Source organism: Rhinatrema bivittatum, chromosome 1 (genome assembly GCF_901001135.1).
Source record: "Rhinatrema bivittatum chromosome 1, aRhiBiv1.1, whole genome shotgun sequence".
Taxonomy (NCBI): domain Eukaryota; kingdom Metazoa; phylum Chordata; class Amphibia; order Gymnophiona; family Rhinatrematidae; genus Rhinatrema; species Rhinatrema bivittatum.
The window spans coordinates 270,456,902-270,472,465 of record NC_042615.1 but is presented as its reverse complement, the minus strand read 5'-3'; the positions used below and the strand labels follow the sequence as shown (position 1 = coordinate 270,472,465).

Sequence of the window (15,564 nt, the reverse complement as noted above, 5' to 3'; positions counted from 1 at the left end):
GTGTTAGTAAAAGGTGGGTCCAATTGGAAAAAGGCTTTCTGTCCGGGATAGATCCGGCCTCTCAAGTATGGTTAATAAGTACGGCTAGGCAGCTGTTGCTAAAGAGTATTCCAACTGTAGCGTTCACTTTGAAAATTTGGGATCGCTGGAAATCTCAATTGGTGGGAGATAGGAAATACTATCTGAGAACACCGATATTCCTTAATCAGGACTTCTCTCCAGGAATGTCTAAGACAGCCCGGTAGAAGAAGAGTGGATGCTATAGATTTGGGCTTATTTGGCATAGGGGTAAGTTGTTAGAGTTCTCAGAACTAATGCAGAAATATCATCTACCACCATCTGACCACTTCTTTTATTGTCAGATAAGGTCTTATGTTTCACAGAAACTAGTCCAAGCAGATTTGGGCAAGGGTAGGATCTTATTTGAGGGGTTTTTGACTACTCAGATACTACTTCTCGGATCTATGCCCTATTGAATGGGGAAATCTGGGCCGCACCACTACATATCAGGGACTGGGAAGGAGACCTTAAGATAGTCTTGACGCCTGCACAATTGACGAAATGTTTCCTTTCCATTAGGCATAGCTTCGTATCAGCTTCCCTGATAGAACATGGGTATATGATGCTCTACAGGTGGTACATCACACCAGTTAAATTACATTGTTTTTACAGCAACTTGTCTGCGCATTGCTGGAGAGCATGTGGCGGCCTCGGGACTTATCTTCACATGTGGTGGGAGTGCCCCAAACTGGATTCTTATTGGAATGGGGTGATACAGTTGATATCAGAAGTAGCGGGGGTTTGAATTCACAAAGAGCCAGCATTCTTTCTTCTCAATATACCCTTAGCACCGGCAAAATACCCACATAATTATCTTATTCAACAAATAATACTGGCAGCAAGAATGGAAATAGCCTACCATTGGAAACAGGTTGAACCACCACATATGCGACAGGTACATCAGAGATTAACTAAGATCTGCTATTTGAATACACTTACCGCTGTTTGCCACAATCAGTTATTGAAATGTTCTGCTCACTGGCAACCCTGGGAAACTTGGCAATCCCAACATTAAGGTATAACTTAGGCTATAGGTTAGGGTTTGGGGGGGAAGGGAAGGGAGGGAGGGGTTTGCAAACTAATAATGAAAAAAATGTTCTGGTAATGAAACTGAGAAACTTTTATTGTACATTATAGCACTTCATCTTCATGTTGGCTGTTTACAATGTTGTTTATCTCTGGCAGCTTATTGATGCCTGCCAGTTTGCATGCATACTGATGTGTTATTGTAATATGTTACCTTAAAATTATAAAAAAAAAAAAAAAAAATTGAGGAGCCTAATCCCAGAAAAGTCAAATTCCAGGCCATCAGCAGCAGATGGACTTCTGTCTAAATCAGGCACCTTCCCTTTGGGTTGAGCCCTCGAATGCTGGTGGCCAACAAGGCATGACAACTGGGAGAAGCCCGACATGGACAAGGAACAAGAGACCTGAAGCAGTTCCAGAAGCAAGAACGAACCAAAAATCCAGGAACCCAGGAAGGAGAACAAACGAGCAGTGAATGTATAAGCTAAAGATAATGAAGTCTTTTGGATATCGAATCGAAGCGGAGCCAGAGTATGAGGACCAGAAGGTAGGACCAAGCTCTGTCAACTTACTGCTGAGACCGACTCAGTATAAGTACATATCTATACAGAAAACAAGATGGCCACAGGTGGTGGGGAGCCAGAAACACAAAGTTGGGAAGGACTAGATAGACAGTTGAAGTGGCTCACAGCACCACCTGCAGGCTGGAGGAGCACTCTGCAATAGATACAGTTCCTGGGCATCAAACTTGTGCAGAGCCTTGTGTGAAGAAGAAAGCCTTAACCTGTTCACAAAAACTGTAAGATCTAAATCTTGTTGAATCTCTAATACCAAGGCATTTCAAATCATTGGCAAATATGGGTGCTCTGTTTCACATCCCCATCAGGTCTAATTCCATAAGCAAAGGCATACATAAGCTAGATTTATCTGAGGAACTCATGAGGGAAAGATTTTCAGATATCTCACAGCATCCCCCCATAGTGACTTAAAAATCAACAAGATCACTTAGTGTTTAATTTGCCAAGCTGTAGAGAGCCCGTGGTGATCTTTTAGCATAGTGGAAATCTGGTCCCTATAGCCACAACCCATAACATAGGCAGCTAAGTTTCCTACAATCTGTAGGATATGTAGCAGGGTGTTAGGGAGATCTATGTAAATAGCATTACAATAATCCCAGGCAAAACTATAGCTGGCAGAACCGCTTTAAAATCTGAGGGATCAAGGAAAGGCCTCAGCCTTTGCACCAACTTTTATTTATAAAACATAGCTTTGGCAGTTATTTAGACTTCTGTTTTCATCATCAACCTACCATCAATAATCCCCCTAGGTCTTGCACTTCCTGAGAAAAGGGAATGATAACATCCCCCATATGTAAACTTTCTACATCCTTTTACAAAAAGTAATTTATTAATGGCATATTGGTCTTTTTACCATTCATATAAAGTTTGTTACTGTGTAACCAATTCCCCACTGAACACAAACGTTTCAAAATAAGTCTTCCCAGGTTCAAGTACTTACATCAAAGGAAAGAAAAAGCTGGATATTGTCACATAAATTCTGTAACCAACACCAAGCTTATATTTTATCATCTGCCCAATTGGGGACAGATAAATAGGTGGAAAGCTTGTCCCATCTGGTCCATCTTTTTAACAGAAGTCAAGGAAGGATCCCTGTGGATCCCCTATTTTCAGATCTCTTTGGGAATAATCCTCCCCCACGAATATATGCTTTCCATGGTCTGACAGATAAGATTAAAATCACTTTAAAACAGAAGGCCCGTTCTCGGTGTTTCCATGTGGATTAATAGAACCACATGATTCAGGGTGTCAAATGCTGACAATATATCCAGTAGGACTAAAAAATACTACATTATTACCATCTAGCTCCCAAAAAATGTTTTCAGTGCTGTGGCCCCTTTGGAATTGAAAGGGTCCAGGATATTATTTTCCAAAAAATTCCTGCAGCTGAGCAAGTATAGCCTGTTACCTTATTTTGTCCAAAAAAGGGAAGGTTTGAAGTGGCCATAAAATTCCCTGGCAGGACCACATCAAGCCAAAGGATTTTTTTTAATACTGACCATACAATAGGCCTTTTTAAGCATCCTGGAACCACCTGTTTGGACAAGAAGGAATTAATGATAGTTATCAGAATATCACCATAGAGTCCTTAGATGCTTTAACCAGCCAAGAAGGATAGAGGTCAGTAGGGCAACTCCTAGGCTTAATATGGCCCAACAGCTTCGACACACGAGTGGCATCTTCAGTTGTAAAAAATTGCCTCTGGATAAACAACATTGACTCCCAATCCCTCTTCAGCATCTTGTACCAGATTTGTGTCTTTAAAGGAATCACAAATTGCATCAACTTTAGTTAGCAAAGAACTCTGCAAATGTTTTGCAGTGAACTTCAGGATCTTTCTTAATTGTACTCACCCCAGCAGTCAGGTCCTTAATCATCAATATCTTCTATCAATGACCAAATTCCTATTTTATACCTCTTTTAAGACGCTACTGTATAATTTTGACCATCATAATAGGCATCATTGTGTGGTGTTATACAGCCATTATCACTCTGCCTTATATATAATCATAGGTCAGTCCATTGTGTTGGAACTCTATTTTTTCAATTTTTTATGTGCTTCTCTCACCCGTGAAGTTAAAATCTCTTCTGCAATCATATAAATTCTTAATGATTAAAGACACTTATCTTATACATTGATTCCACACGCTGTTTTCTGTTTGCTTTTTGTTTCCACTGCTGTAAACCAACCAAGATTATTCTGCCCGAACATTGCAGCAATGTGAAAATGTCCACACTGCTATCTTCATGCCTGACACTGTACGGTGTTTCGGACTCTGTAATGTCCTTCATCAAGGGCTTGTATCTGCGTCTAAAAAACCACAAACATCACCAAAATTATTCTTCACATTTTAACGTATTTTCCATTTATACAGAGCAGTACTCACTTTTAAGCAGCATGGCGTTTCTCAGCGTATTTTCCTACTCTTCTCTTCCGGTTTCTCTCAAAACTGAAATTTAAACATCCCTCTTCTGGTGACATCACTCTTACGTCACTTCTGCACTACAAAGAATACCACTCGATGGCACTATTCAAACCTGTTGATGACACTGTACGCATCCGAAATATCCACTGCTGTTCACGTAGATTTAATGCAAAATTAGGATCCCCTCCTCTCAAGTTCAAAGGAACGACATCCAAAACGCGCCATTGTAATTGTTGGAATATATAATTTTTCTCCATACAGTGGGCTACCATAGGTGCTAGCATTTTGCCTGCGGTTATGCAGCTGTGGTGTTCAGTTAGACGTACCCGAATAGATTGCTTTGTGCGTCCAATATAATAAAGATCACATGGACATTTTATAAGATAGATAACTCTACATGACATACAGTCCGTATATTGTCGAGCTTTATGTGTGATTCCAAATTTATCTGTCCAATTCGGACCGATTATGGCTTGTTCGCATAATGAACAATGTTTACATTGCCAATGGCCTATGTTCGTTTCTATGGTATCTTCAACAACTGGAGTCAAAAACAAATGGCTAATCACATCGCCTATATTTTGTCCCCTACTATATGCTATTATCGGATATTCTTCGAATATTGCATGTGTTTTTAATATAGGCCAATGATATCGAATCAAGAATGCTATTTGTCCTGCTTTATTCGAATAAGGTATTGTGCATACCACTCGTGTTTCTTCTTGTGACGGTGTTTTGTCCAATAGCAGCCATTGACGCGCGGCATGATATGCTGCTTGTATGCTCGTTTTATGCATTTATAAGGATAACCACGCATTAACAATCTACGTTGTAACTGTTCTGCTTGTATCTGAAATTCTTGCTTAGTATCACATAGACGTCTCAGGCATAAAAATTGTCCTACCGGCAAATTTGTCCGAAGATGATACGGGTGAAAACTTGTGTAGTGTAGCAATGTGTTCTTTTCACACTCTTTCCGATACAATGTTGTGGACAATTTTGCTCCACATTTTGTTACCAAAATGTCTAAAAAATTAATGCTAGTGTTATGATATGAAATCGTAAATTGTAAATTTGGGTCTAATGTATTTAACCATTGATGGAAATTTAACAAGGTAGCTTCATCAGCATGCCAAAGACAGAATATATCGTCAATGTATCTGACCCAATTTGATACTTGAAGAAACTGGATTGCAGGATATAATTTTTCTTGTTCGAAAGCTGCCACATACAAATTTTCTAGGCTTGGGGCCATTGTTGCTCCCATGGCTGTCCCCCGTGTTTGTATGTACCATGTTTCTTGGAAAATGAAATAATTTTCACATAATGCCAACTTGCGATGGTATATAGAAATGCAGTGGGGATACGATGTGGACGCTCTCTTTGTTCCAAAACTCTTTCCAATATTTTTAAAGTATCTATCTGTGGTATACTCGTATATAACGATTTAATGTCAAATGTTACCAAGTGCGTTGGCTCAGAAACTTGGTTATCCCGTAATATATTCAACATATGTTTTGTATCTTTGCAATATGACATAGCTTCAGTAACTTTGGAATGGATCACTACATCTACGAATGTGGAAAGGGGTTCTAACAAAGACTATGGTAGTCACTGTAGGCCGTCCCGGAGGGTTAATAACATCTTTATGTACCTTTGGTACCATATAGATCGTTGGAGAAACTGGATATTTTACTCGTAAGAATTTCGCCTCTCTTGCCATCAGAAAACCTATTACTAAGCCATCTTCCACTACTTGGTCAATTTTATCTTTGAGACATGAAGTAGGATCTTGTGACAGTACTTCATAATTATTTGCATCTTGGACATGTGCCAGCACCATAGAGATATATTTTTGTCAATCTAAAATTACTACTGATCCCCCCTTTGTCAGCCTTTTTGATAATCATCCGTTTGTCATTTTTTAATGCCTGTAATGCTGCAAATTCCACTCGACTCAAATTATAATGTGGCACTGATTTTTGATGTTCTATGGCTACTAAATCCCATAACTCTAAATCTATGTAAGTTTTTATAGAGGCATCTATCGTTCCCGGAGGTAACCACATTGATTTAGGATGTACTATAGATGAATCAATAACTTGTTCATTTTTAGTAAAAAAACAACCTAAGTTGCAGTTTTCTAAAAAACTTGTACAAATACCGACGGCACGTGAACACATTATATGTATGAAATGGGACAAAAGATAGGCCTCTATCTAACACTTGTCGTTGTGCTATAGATAGCTGAATTTGCGACAAATTAATCACGTTGGATGTTTGGTTTGAGATCTGGTCCACAGTCGCTGTTCTATATCCGGAGCCATGGTTTGTCGTGATTGTCGAAAAAACCGCCGGCCTTGTGGCCGGTAAGATGTACAATAATTCCCTCTTCCTCTATATTGGTTCTGCCTCTGGTCATCTTGTGGGATATTATATCTATGTGAAGGATCTTCCTCAGAATCTGAAGATGAGGTATCTTCCGACGAACCCGCAAATGCTACTTTCTTGGGCGGGTGAATGTTTTTTCGTTGCCATGCATAAATTTGCCCAGTTCCATAATCTTTTGTCTCGTTGATATTTTGTAATTTTATTTTGTTTTAAGTCATAACGAAACTTGTCTAGAGTCTTTTTCAACTCGTGTAATTGCTGATCATACGTGTCTAAAACTTCAGACCTCTGTAAACTTTGTTTAATTTCTTCACATTCAATTCGTACAGTCTCTGCTATCTTGTTAATTGTTTCCACAAGCAACAACATAATGGTTGCAGTTTCATAATTTGTACATGTTGTATGCTATTTTTTTTTTTGACTTAATAAAAGTTTAATAGAAAATAAAATACAAACATTTAATGTGAAAATGCATGCAGTTGCCAGCTATGATTTACTGGCCAGCAGATGACTTAGAGGATTACTATAACTAAAATTAATGTAAATGAAGATGGGCATCACTAGGGAAGGCTATGATTTTGGAAACCATGCTTTTTCTTTCTTTTTTTTTTTGTATTTCTGTTTTAAGGCTCGTAAATTTCTTCTGCTTGTTTGCGCGTCCTGTAAAATTGGTCCCTGCCTTTATTGTGATGAAGTATCCTGGACCTTTGCCCTGTTGTATAACCCTTGTGCACCCTGTTGTATGCACCCTTGTTGTATGCACCCTGTGTCTGGCCACTAGGTGTCAACCTTGGGCAATGGCTGAGACTCCCCCTCTGCCCCCCCCAAGCTGCAAATGCTACTGACCAGCCCCAGGAAGCAGAAGCTGGGCCTGAGGCTCGAACACAGGTCTTCTGTTTTGCAGCACGCAGGACTGCTGTTGAGTCACCAGGTCAGATCAGAAACCCTCTGGATTGTATTTTGTTTTTTAAATCCTCCTTATCTTGTTTTAGATGTGGTACTATGATATTGGGATTCTGACTTCCGATGTTATGGACAAGGTTCCTGCAGTGCATTGACAGCATAGCTCTTCTCAATTAGATATTCCATCCACTGTTGGTTTTAAGTATTGCTCATTCTCTGAAATCTGTACTAGCAGCCCCTTGAGACATTTGATTTGTGATGTATAATGTAAATTACAGGATTCCATCATGGTTCTGGATAATTCTCTTGGCAGTTGACATTTTTAAGGTTCCTCTCATTTATTCCAATTTGCATATCTTCCTCATGGAAATACTGGTTTTGAAAGCTCTTCTTAGTCTCTTTTTTGGTATTATGAGTAAATGGGGATGCTGCTGTGCTTATCAGAGCCCCATGCAGGATTCACATAATGGCACACAAACATATAAATGTAGCACAAACTGCAAACCTAAAGTGCACTTATTTCCAAAAAAAAAGTATGAAACATAGCAAATAAGTAGGGGAGAGCAAATAAGACAGTAGACCTAGTGAGTAAGGCCTGAGGAGAGAGCAATAGAGCCAAGAAATGAGCAAATTCATCCTGGTGCAGTGCAGCAAGTAACACTACTTCAGAAAAGAGTGTGACCCTAGTCTTACTATGCATCTCTTCCCCACCCTAAACATAAGAAAAATATATCTTTGGAGAGTGCAAAAAATGCAAGACTTAACTGCTGGAAAAAGAGAGCCAAGAAACTGGCAGTTTGATAATTTGCAGATCTAGTAGCCATATTGGTCCTGAAGAAATAGCAAAAAAAAAAAAAAACAAACCCCAAAAAAACCTGTTGTAGAATGTGAGCTTATGATTGGACTAGTCACATTTGAAGATTTAGCCCATCGGGTAGTATTGCTTCATTAATGGGTGCAATGTCCCCTTCAGCCAGGGACATTATTAACTTTAAAATTCTCATTCTCCAGTCCTCATCCTGTGAAGCCAATGAGCACTACCATCTCAGAGAGCCCTAGCGAGAAGAAGCAGAAAAGCTTGACCACGGCACTGAGCAGCGGACTGGAAAAGTTGAAAACCGTTACTACAGGGAGCGTCCAACCAGTTGTGCCATCGGTACATGGGAAAAAGGAGCACGAAGGCTTAAAGGTAAACTCACCAGTACTGTGCATTTCTATTGCCAGACTCTGGACCTGGGCGGCATAAGGTCCCTTCATGTGGCCCTTCACCCCACAAATTTCTCAGTGGATGTAGCGTATGGAACAGGATCTTAGATTTTAAGGCAAAATGAAAAAGATGTGTTGAATTGATTCAGCTTGCTGAAAAGATAGTTCCCTGGTTGCCTACCACTGTCCTGTGAGGAAACAAAAGTTTTCAAGCATGTGTCTATGGTGAATGAGGTCAAATGCATCTCATTTTTAGAAATTTTGGGTCTCCGTCTTTATTGGGGGCTTTGTGAGCTAGGAGAAGGTAGAAGCTTCTTCTGAGGCTTCAAAACAAAGATCTTCCCACACTCACTTTTTTCCCCTTGGTTGGATTAAAGAACATTGGTAAATGTTTAGGAAAAATTCATTTGTATGATGAGAGAACTGATGAATATATTGTCTAATTCATGCTTCTCCAGAGCAGTGGTTCTCAACCTTTTTTCGGCCGGGACACACCTGACTGACAGTTCTCAAATGCGTGACACACTGAACATGTGACCGTCACAGGGCTAAATGTAAACATACATTCTGCATCCACGGGAACCCCCTCGACCCTCAACAATGGGTGCAGAGCAGAACTAGGGCCTTACCCTGTACAACTCGCCATACAAAAAACAATATTCTGGTTCTCATGACATCTTGGTAAAAGCAAAACAAACTCTATTTACTGGCAGGCACAATACCCCTCCTTAAAAAGACAGTAATTTACCACTAATGCATGTCCTGTTCAGAAAATACAACAATAAGATTGATACAAATGCCTACATGCTAGTAAAATACCTCACCTCGGTCTCACACACAGAACTGACCTTCACCAAGTACAGAAAAACCACAAATTATAAATATGGAGACAAACTGGAATGGAAAACCAAAACAGCCACTCTGCATGCAGTGCAAACCTGGAGAAATGGAAAGAGAAATATAGCACCTAACATAGTCCCAGGATCTGCAATAATGCACACAAACTAACCCGCACAAAGTTACATCTGTATTATGGAATACACTCAAACAGTAACAATCCTATCTATGAAAAGGCAACACTGCAAATACACAACAGGCCCTAAACACTCATACACCTCCTGTTTGGAAAAAGAACAGGCCAAGCTGCTATAGGTCCCCACACAGAAATAATTGTAAAGCTATACTAATAAATTTTACAAAACAGCTGATGAACAGAATAACATCCAACAATTAAAAACTCATAAAAATGATTAAAACATGTCCAAATATCAATAAAATATTTCAAAACAGCAGACACACCACACAATACCCAATAATTAAAATGGCAGTCAATCAAGAAAAATAAACTTAAAAAGCCACCTTTACTTACCCTTTTAAGCAACTCATCTATTCCTTTCCTTTGCAAGCCAATAGCACACCAGTGGCTGCTGAAGCTCTGTCCTCACGGTCCTCTTCCTTAGGGCCCACAACCAGTCATTCACACACAGTGTCTGTCTCACGCAGACCAGTAACCTCCCTAACTAGTCTCTCTTCCTCACGTACATACCAGTCACCTCCCTGACCAGTCTCTGTCTCTCACACGCACACACCAGTCACCTCCCTGACCAGGGCTGGTGCAAGGGTATTGGATGCCCTAGGCGACCCTTGCACTGCCGCCCCCCCCCCCCCCTCACCTGTTTCAATGCTGACTGTGTGCTTCTCAGGGTGCTGAGCCATAGGTGGCGCCAAAGAGCAGCCAAGTGGTGCCGCAAGCGGGGCCTATCCCACTCACGGCAAAGAAAAATAGAAACAGTCTGTGCCGAAACAGGTAGGGGAGGGTGCTGCTCGCGGCCCTGAGAAGCACACAGTCTCTATTTCTGTTTGCTGTGAGTAGGATAGGCCCTGCTTGCTGCACCACATGGCTGCTCTTCGGCGCCCCCTACAGCTCAGCGCCCTAGGCAACCGCAGAAGTTCGCCTAATGGATGAGCCGGCCCTGTCCCTGATCAGACTCTCTCTCACATATACAGACACCAGTCACCTCGCCAACTAGTCTGTCTCTCTCTCTCTCTCTCTCTCTCTCTCTCACACACACACACACACACACACACACACACACACGTGTCACCTCCCTGACCAGTCTGTCTCTCATACACATGCTCTCTCACTTACATACAAGCTCTCAATCACACACAAATGCTCTTGCTCCCATTCTACCACACACACACAAAGCTGCCACTCATACACCCAGGCACCCATTCTACCACAGGCACACACACGCTCTCAATCGCACCCATTCTACCACAGGCACACACACACTCTCACTCGCACCCATTCTACCACAGGCACACATAAAGCTGCCACCCAGGCACCCATTCTACCACAGGCATACACATGCTCTCACTCGCACCCATTCTACTACAAGCACACACAAAGCTGCCACTCTCACACACACACACACAAGCTCACGTGGAGCCTTTTCTTATTGTTTGGCCCAATAAGCCTGGCCTCTGTTTTTCAGCCGCCGGCCTGGCCTCCGGCAGCAGCACACGCCATCTCTCCACTCTTCGGCCCCGCCGGTCTGGCCTCCAGCAGCAGCACTCCCCTACCAACTGCATTGGCCAGTCCGCCCCTGGGAAGAAGGGAAGCACAAGTGGGGCAGTGAGACACCGGGAGCCGCGACACACCTGCCAGTGCTTGGCGACACATTGGTTGAGAATCGCTGCTCTAGAGAACTGCTGTTATTCTCTAACCTAGAGATGGGGGGTGCTAAATGAGTGTGGTTGAGAGATGTTGCTTGCACAGATGATCTGCCTTATTCCTTGAACTCAATGTAGCCACACAGTAGTCAGGGATCCTAAAAATGCTTTATTGGGTCCAGTTCTGTGGCTCAAGCTGAAATAATATACTCTATAGTTTGGAGGATGTGAGTTTAGATCCCTTATCTATTGTGATCATTGTGTCCCGGGTGTTTTACAAATGTGGTACCGGTAATTTGGGTTCTGAGGAGTTCCAACTCTTCTACCCTCATGACATGTATTGTTTGCTTGGTTGTGTTTCCTTTACCTGCCTCCTTTCGTCTTCTTACCACCTTGCCAGACAATACCTGGCCACCGCCAGCCTCCTGGAATCAAACAGATTGGTTTTTGGGGAGGAGTTGCCTGCTATTTCCAACTTGAGTACCCCATGACCTGTAGTGGTGGTAGATCATGCTTCCTTTACCTGATCTTTTTTTTTTTTCTCTTTGTCACCTCTCCGTTTGCCTCTACTCTTGAGGAAATGAAGAATGGCTTGTTTCCAATACTTAATCCTCCTAAACCTATTTGTTTCACTGGTTCACTGGTTTCTCCCACTTCTACTGATAGTGCATTAACAACATTGCTTTAGATCTAATGGTAAAAGCTCAAAACGCACACCAGAAGAGTAAAGAGCATCTGGATGCCAAGTATGGTGTTACATGTTATATATGCAGAGAGACATTTCTATCAGTGATCACTGTAGTTTTGCCAGTCATTAACTTGTTTCCTTTTTCTCTGCTTTAGGATCCCAGTTTACCAGATCAGGCTGCCAGATATTACCACCTGACTCATGATGAACTGATTCACATGTTGCTTCAGCGTGAGCGTGAGCTGGACACAAAAGAGGAGCACCTGAAGGAACTGGAAAATTACATTGATCAGTTGCTGGTTCGCATCATGGATGAAGCTCCTGCCCTCCTCCAAGTACCCCTGGAACACAAAAAGAGAAAGCAGTAACCTCTCTCCTTTGGGAGAGAAGCCTCGCCGGCTAATGACCACACACAAACTCCAAGATGTCTTCTACTGAACATAAACTAACCTCAACTATGGACACGCGTAGATTTATATAAAGCTTGACTGCAGGCTGTTTTGCATCTTCTGGAACTGCAAACGAGCTAAAGTACTGTGACACCAATGTGACTTGCAGAGCACCATCTGAAAATGCATCACATTTCAAAACAAGTACTTTTCTGATAGTTTTTGCAGCTGTCTGAGAATCTCGTGGGGGGGGGGGAAGGCTTAGTGTTTAGTATACCTCAACACTGAATATTCCCAAATGTTGAACAGTACCAGTATGGTGTTAATCCTAAAGAATGCTTGCTGGCACAGCTGAGAAATGAATGTATGATTTATAGAGATATAAAAACCCATCGCCATTAGCAGGTCTGGGTTAAGTATGGTAGACGAGTCCATGGCAATGCTTTGCCACCTTTGAGAAGTATTTTTTTTTCCTTTCACCCACTCCTTCTCAACCCTTCATACCAAAGAGGAAAACAAGGGGCCTACAGCAATAGAGCAAAGCATTACTGCCGGAGGCAGTGTAGTTGGCCGTGAGAGAGTCGGAAGGCACAGCACTGCTGCTATTGATGGGTTAGACCTTATACTTCCACCTTGTTGCTACTCATGTTGGCAGAACAATCCTTGTGGTAGTGTCAAGTGTAGATCAAATGGAAACTGAAAAGTTGTTCCTTGGCTCTCTGTCTCTGCTTACAGAGAGACAAGCTTTCAGCTTTTTGCTTTTTTTTGTTTCCAGTGTAAAATTGACAAGAACATACTCCAGATGTGGCACTAGTACAAAATATCTGTAAAGTGCCCCCTGAGCTCTGTTTCCATAAAAGAGAGAAGACCGCATGTAGCAGTGGCTTACTAAACTTTTTCCCTGCTAATATATATATCAGGGGAATCTGTTAAACACTCTATAGCCAGATGTCTTAGAGTCTTACCAGACTTGTTGACCACTTTTCAGGGTGTTGATTTGGAAGAGGGAGCGTAATAAGAGCCATTACAAACACTGGAAAACACAGTGTAAATGACAGATTAGTCTCTTCTGTGCATGCCGTCCAGATTCATAAAAAAAAAAGCAAAGCAGTTTTGACAGATGGAAACACAGTGAAACTGTATCTCATACGCAATCAGAGCAGTATTTATGGGTGTATTTTTGGTATATAAGTATTGTAATCTTAAATCATCTCAGTATTGCAAAGTTTTGGGTTTTTTTTCATAATTTTTGGCTTTTACACATGAGAAATTCTTGATAAGGCAGCAGTTCGTGGGTCATAAATTACAGAACAAGCTTGTCTCTGCCTATCAACAGTAGTCGCCATAAACCAAAAAAAAACCAAAGATTGAAAAGTTATGCCCTTTGGTTCTAGCATGTCAGCCTGGAGTCTGGATCCACCACCAATGGTATTAGTTTCTTGCTATTAAAATTATATGGATCAGAAGATTATGCATGGCTACAAAGGCTGACGAGATATTAAAAGGTAAGGTTTGCAGGCTGTTGGGTATTCTTTCCTTTCATCGGTTCTGAATTTTGACTTAATTCATTTTTCCTTTGATGTTGGGGAACAGCCATGCAAACATTATCTAGAAGAGGATAAAGACAGCATAGGAGGGGAGGAGAGAGAGAATAGTTTGTTGGATTGATTAAAACATAGGGTGAGAATTACCACAGTACATGGATTGGCGCATTTCATCCTATCATCCCTGCCCTAGCCATCAAATGGATGGTACCACTAGTGAGGTTTTTTTAAACAATCTTTGTGTTCTTAAGTGTACAAAAAAAATGTGCCTTTCATGATAGACTGAGGGTATATTGCTTTTTTTTTTTAATGGGTTATTTAGACTTTCTCTAGCTACAGTATTATGATCCTATAGCAGTCATTATGGTGTTATCCATGGGATATGGGACATATGACGAGGAACAAGTGATGGACTTCTTGGATGTGTGAAGCTGTCCTGAGCGCGTCAAAACTGTTATATTGAGTGGGTTTGTGTTGAATGTTGTAGTGCAAGTTTGCCAATATGGGGGGAGGAACCCGGTTCTAACCTGAGTTTAGAGAAATGAGCAGGGAATTTTTATAAGGTGGGGGGGATTACACTGTTACATTAAGTATAAAAATGTATATATGTAGACTGTCACTAGGAATGTGTGGCTTCTGTTATGGTATCTGTTGAAGATGTTTTGGTTAATATTTCCTCCGCCTCACTTTCAAATCCTCTTTTCTGGCTTGCTTTCCTTCCCTTTTGAAACTGCTGCTGTTGGTTTCTTTTTTTTTCCCCCGCAATGCTAGTAGAGAGAGAAAAAGTGGACTTGCACCTTTTTCTGTACATTTTCAGAGTTGCTGAAAAATTATTTTCCAAAGCTAACAGACTGCATCCTTACTAGAAAGACAGAAGTGTCTGTTTTTGCTTTATTAGTTATGCATGTTAGATGTTATCTCACTGTCGTACAATGGGACCTTTTAGGTTGAATGTGTAGGGGTGGCCTTATATCTAGATCATATGGATGCTGATTTAAAAAAAAAAAAAATCATCTTATTCACAAATTCTTCACTGAGAAAAAGGAATACAAAGCTTGGGTGTGTTCTTCCATGAGGTGACCTGAACAAACTACATAAATAAAATCATATATTGAACTTTGTATTTCATATTACTGAAGGAAAACTGATTTGTGTTTAAAAACAAAACAAAATAACCATAAAAAATAAAATTAAACATGAGCTCCCACCTGAAAGCCAGAGATCCTAGGCAGCTTGCAAGTTTCACTTTTTTTTTTTTATACCACACATTTTAACTCTAGCTCAAGTTGAGGACAATGTTAAAGTAAATTAATTGCTGGAAGGGAATACCTCAGAGGCTGTGGATGGGTAGAATTAATGTATATATATATAAATACTGGAAAAGTATAATGATAAAAGATGAGATTGGCGGCAAACTCAAGGCGGTTGCACAACAGGGATTGTGTGACATACTGGATGTGTTCCCTGAAGCAGTGGAGCATGCCGGCTTGTTTCTACACTTGACTAGAAAGAAATAGCACTGTCAACATGAGCTTGTTCCCTGACTGCTTGTCTCTTCCTCCACTGCATGCGCTCTTTCAAGGGTCGGTCTTGCTGCAGCTCACAGAGACTGAAGCTGCCATTTTACCAATCTCTTCATGTTCTGGGATACAAGTGCCAAAAAAAAAAAGGAAACTA

General features: G+C 41.1%; 1 protein-coding gene across 2 annotated transcripts in view; it reads left to right on the top strand.

Moving 5' to 3' along the window:
- The window catches only part of RAB11FIP5 (RAB11 family interacting protein 5), a 265,942-nt gene extending 250,979 nt beyond the window's left edge, over positions 1-14,963 (top strand). Inside the window, exons 5-6 of one of the 2 annotated variants that reach the window (XM_029594593.1) lie at positions 8,396-8,573; positions 12,110-14,963. In XM_029594593.1, coding sequence (XP_029450453.1) covers positions 8,396-8,573; positions 12,110-12,322 — 391 coding nt within the window. In that variant the 3' untranslated portion in view covers positions 12,323-14,963. The remainder of the gene's footprint in view (positions 1-8,395; positions 8,574-12,109) is intronic. The other variant, XM_029594602.1, reaches the window with a different exon arrangement.
- Positions 14,964-15,564: the final 601 nt, after the last annotated feature.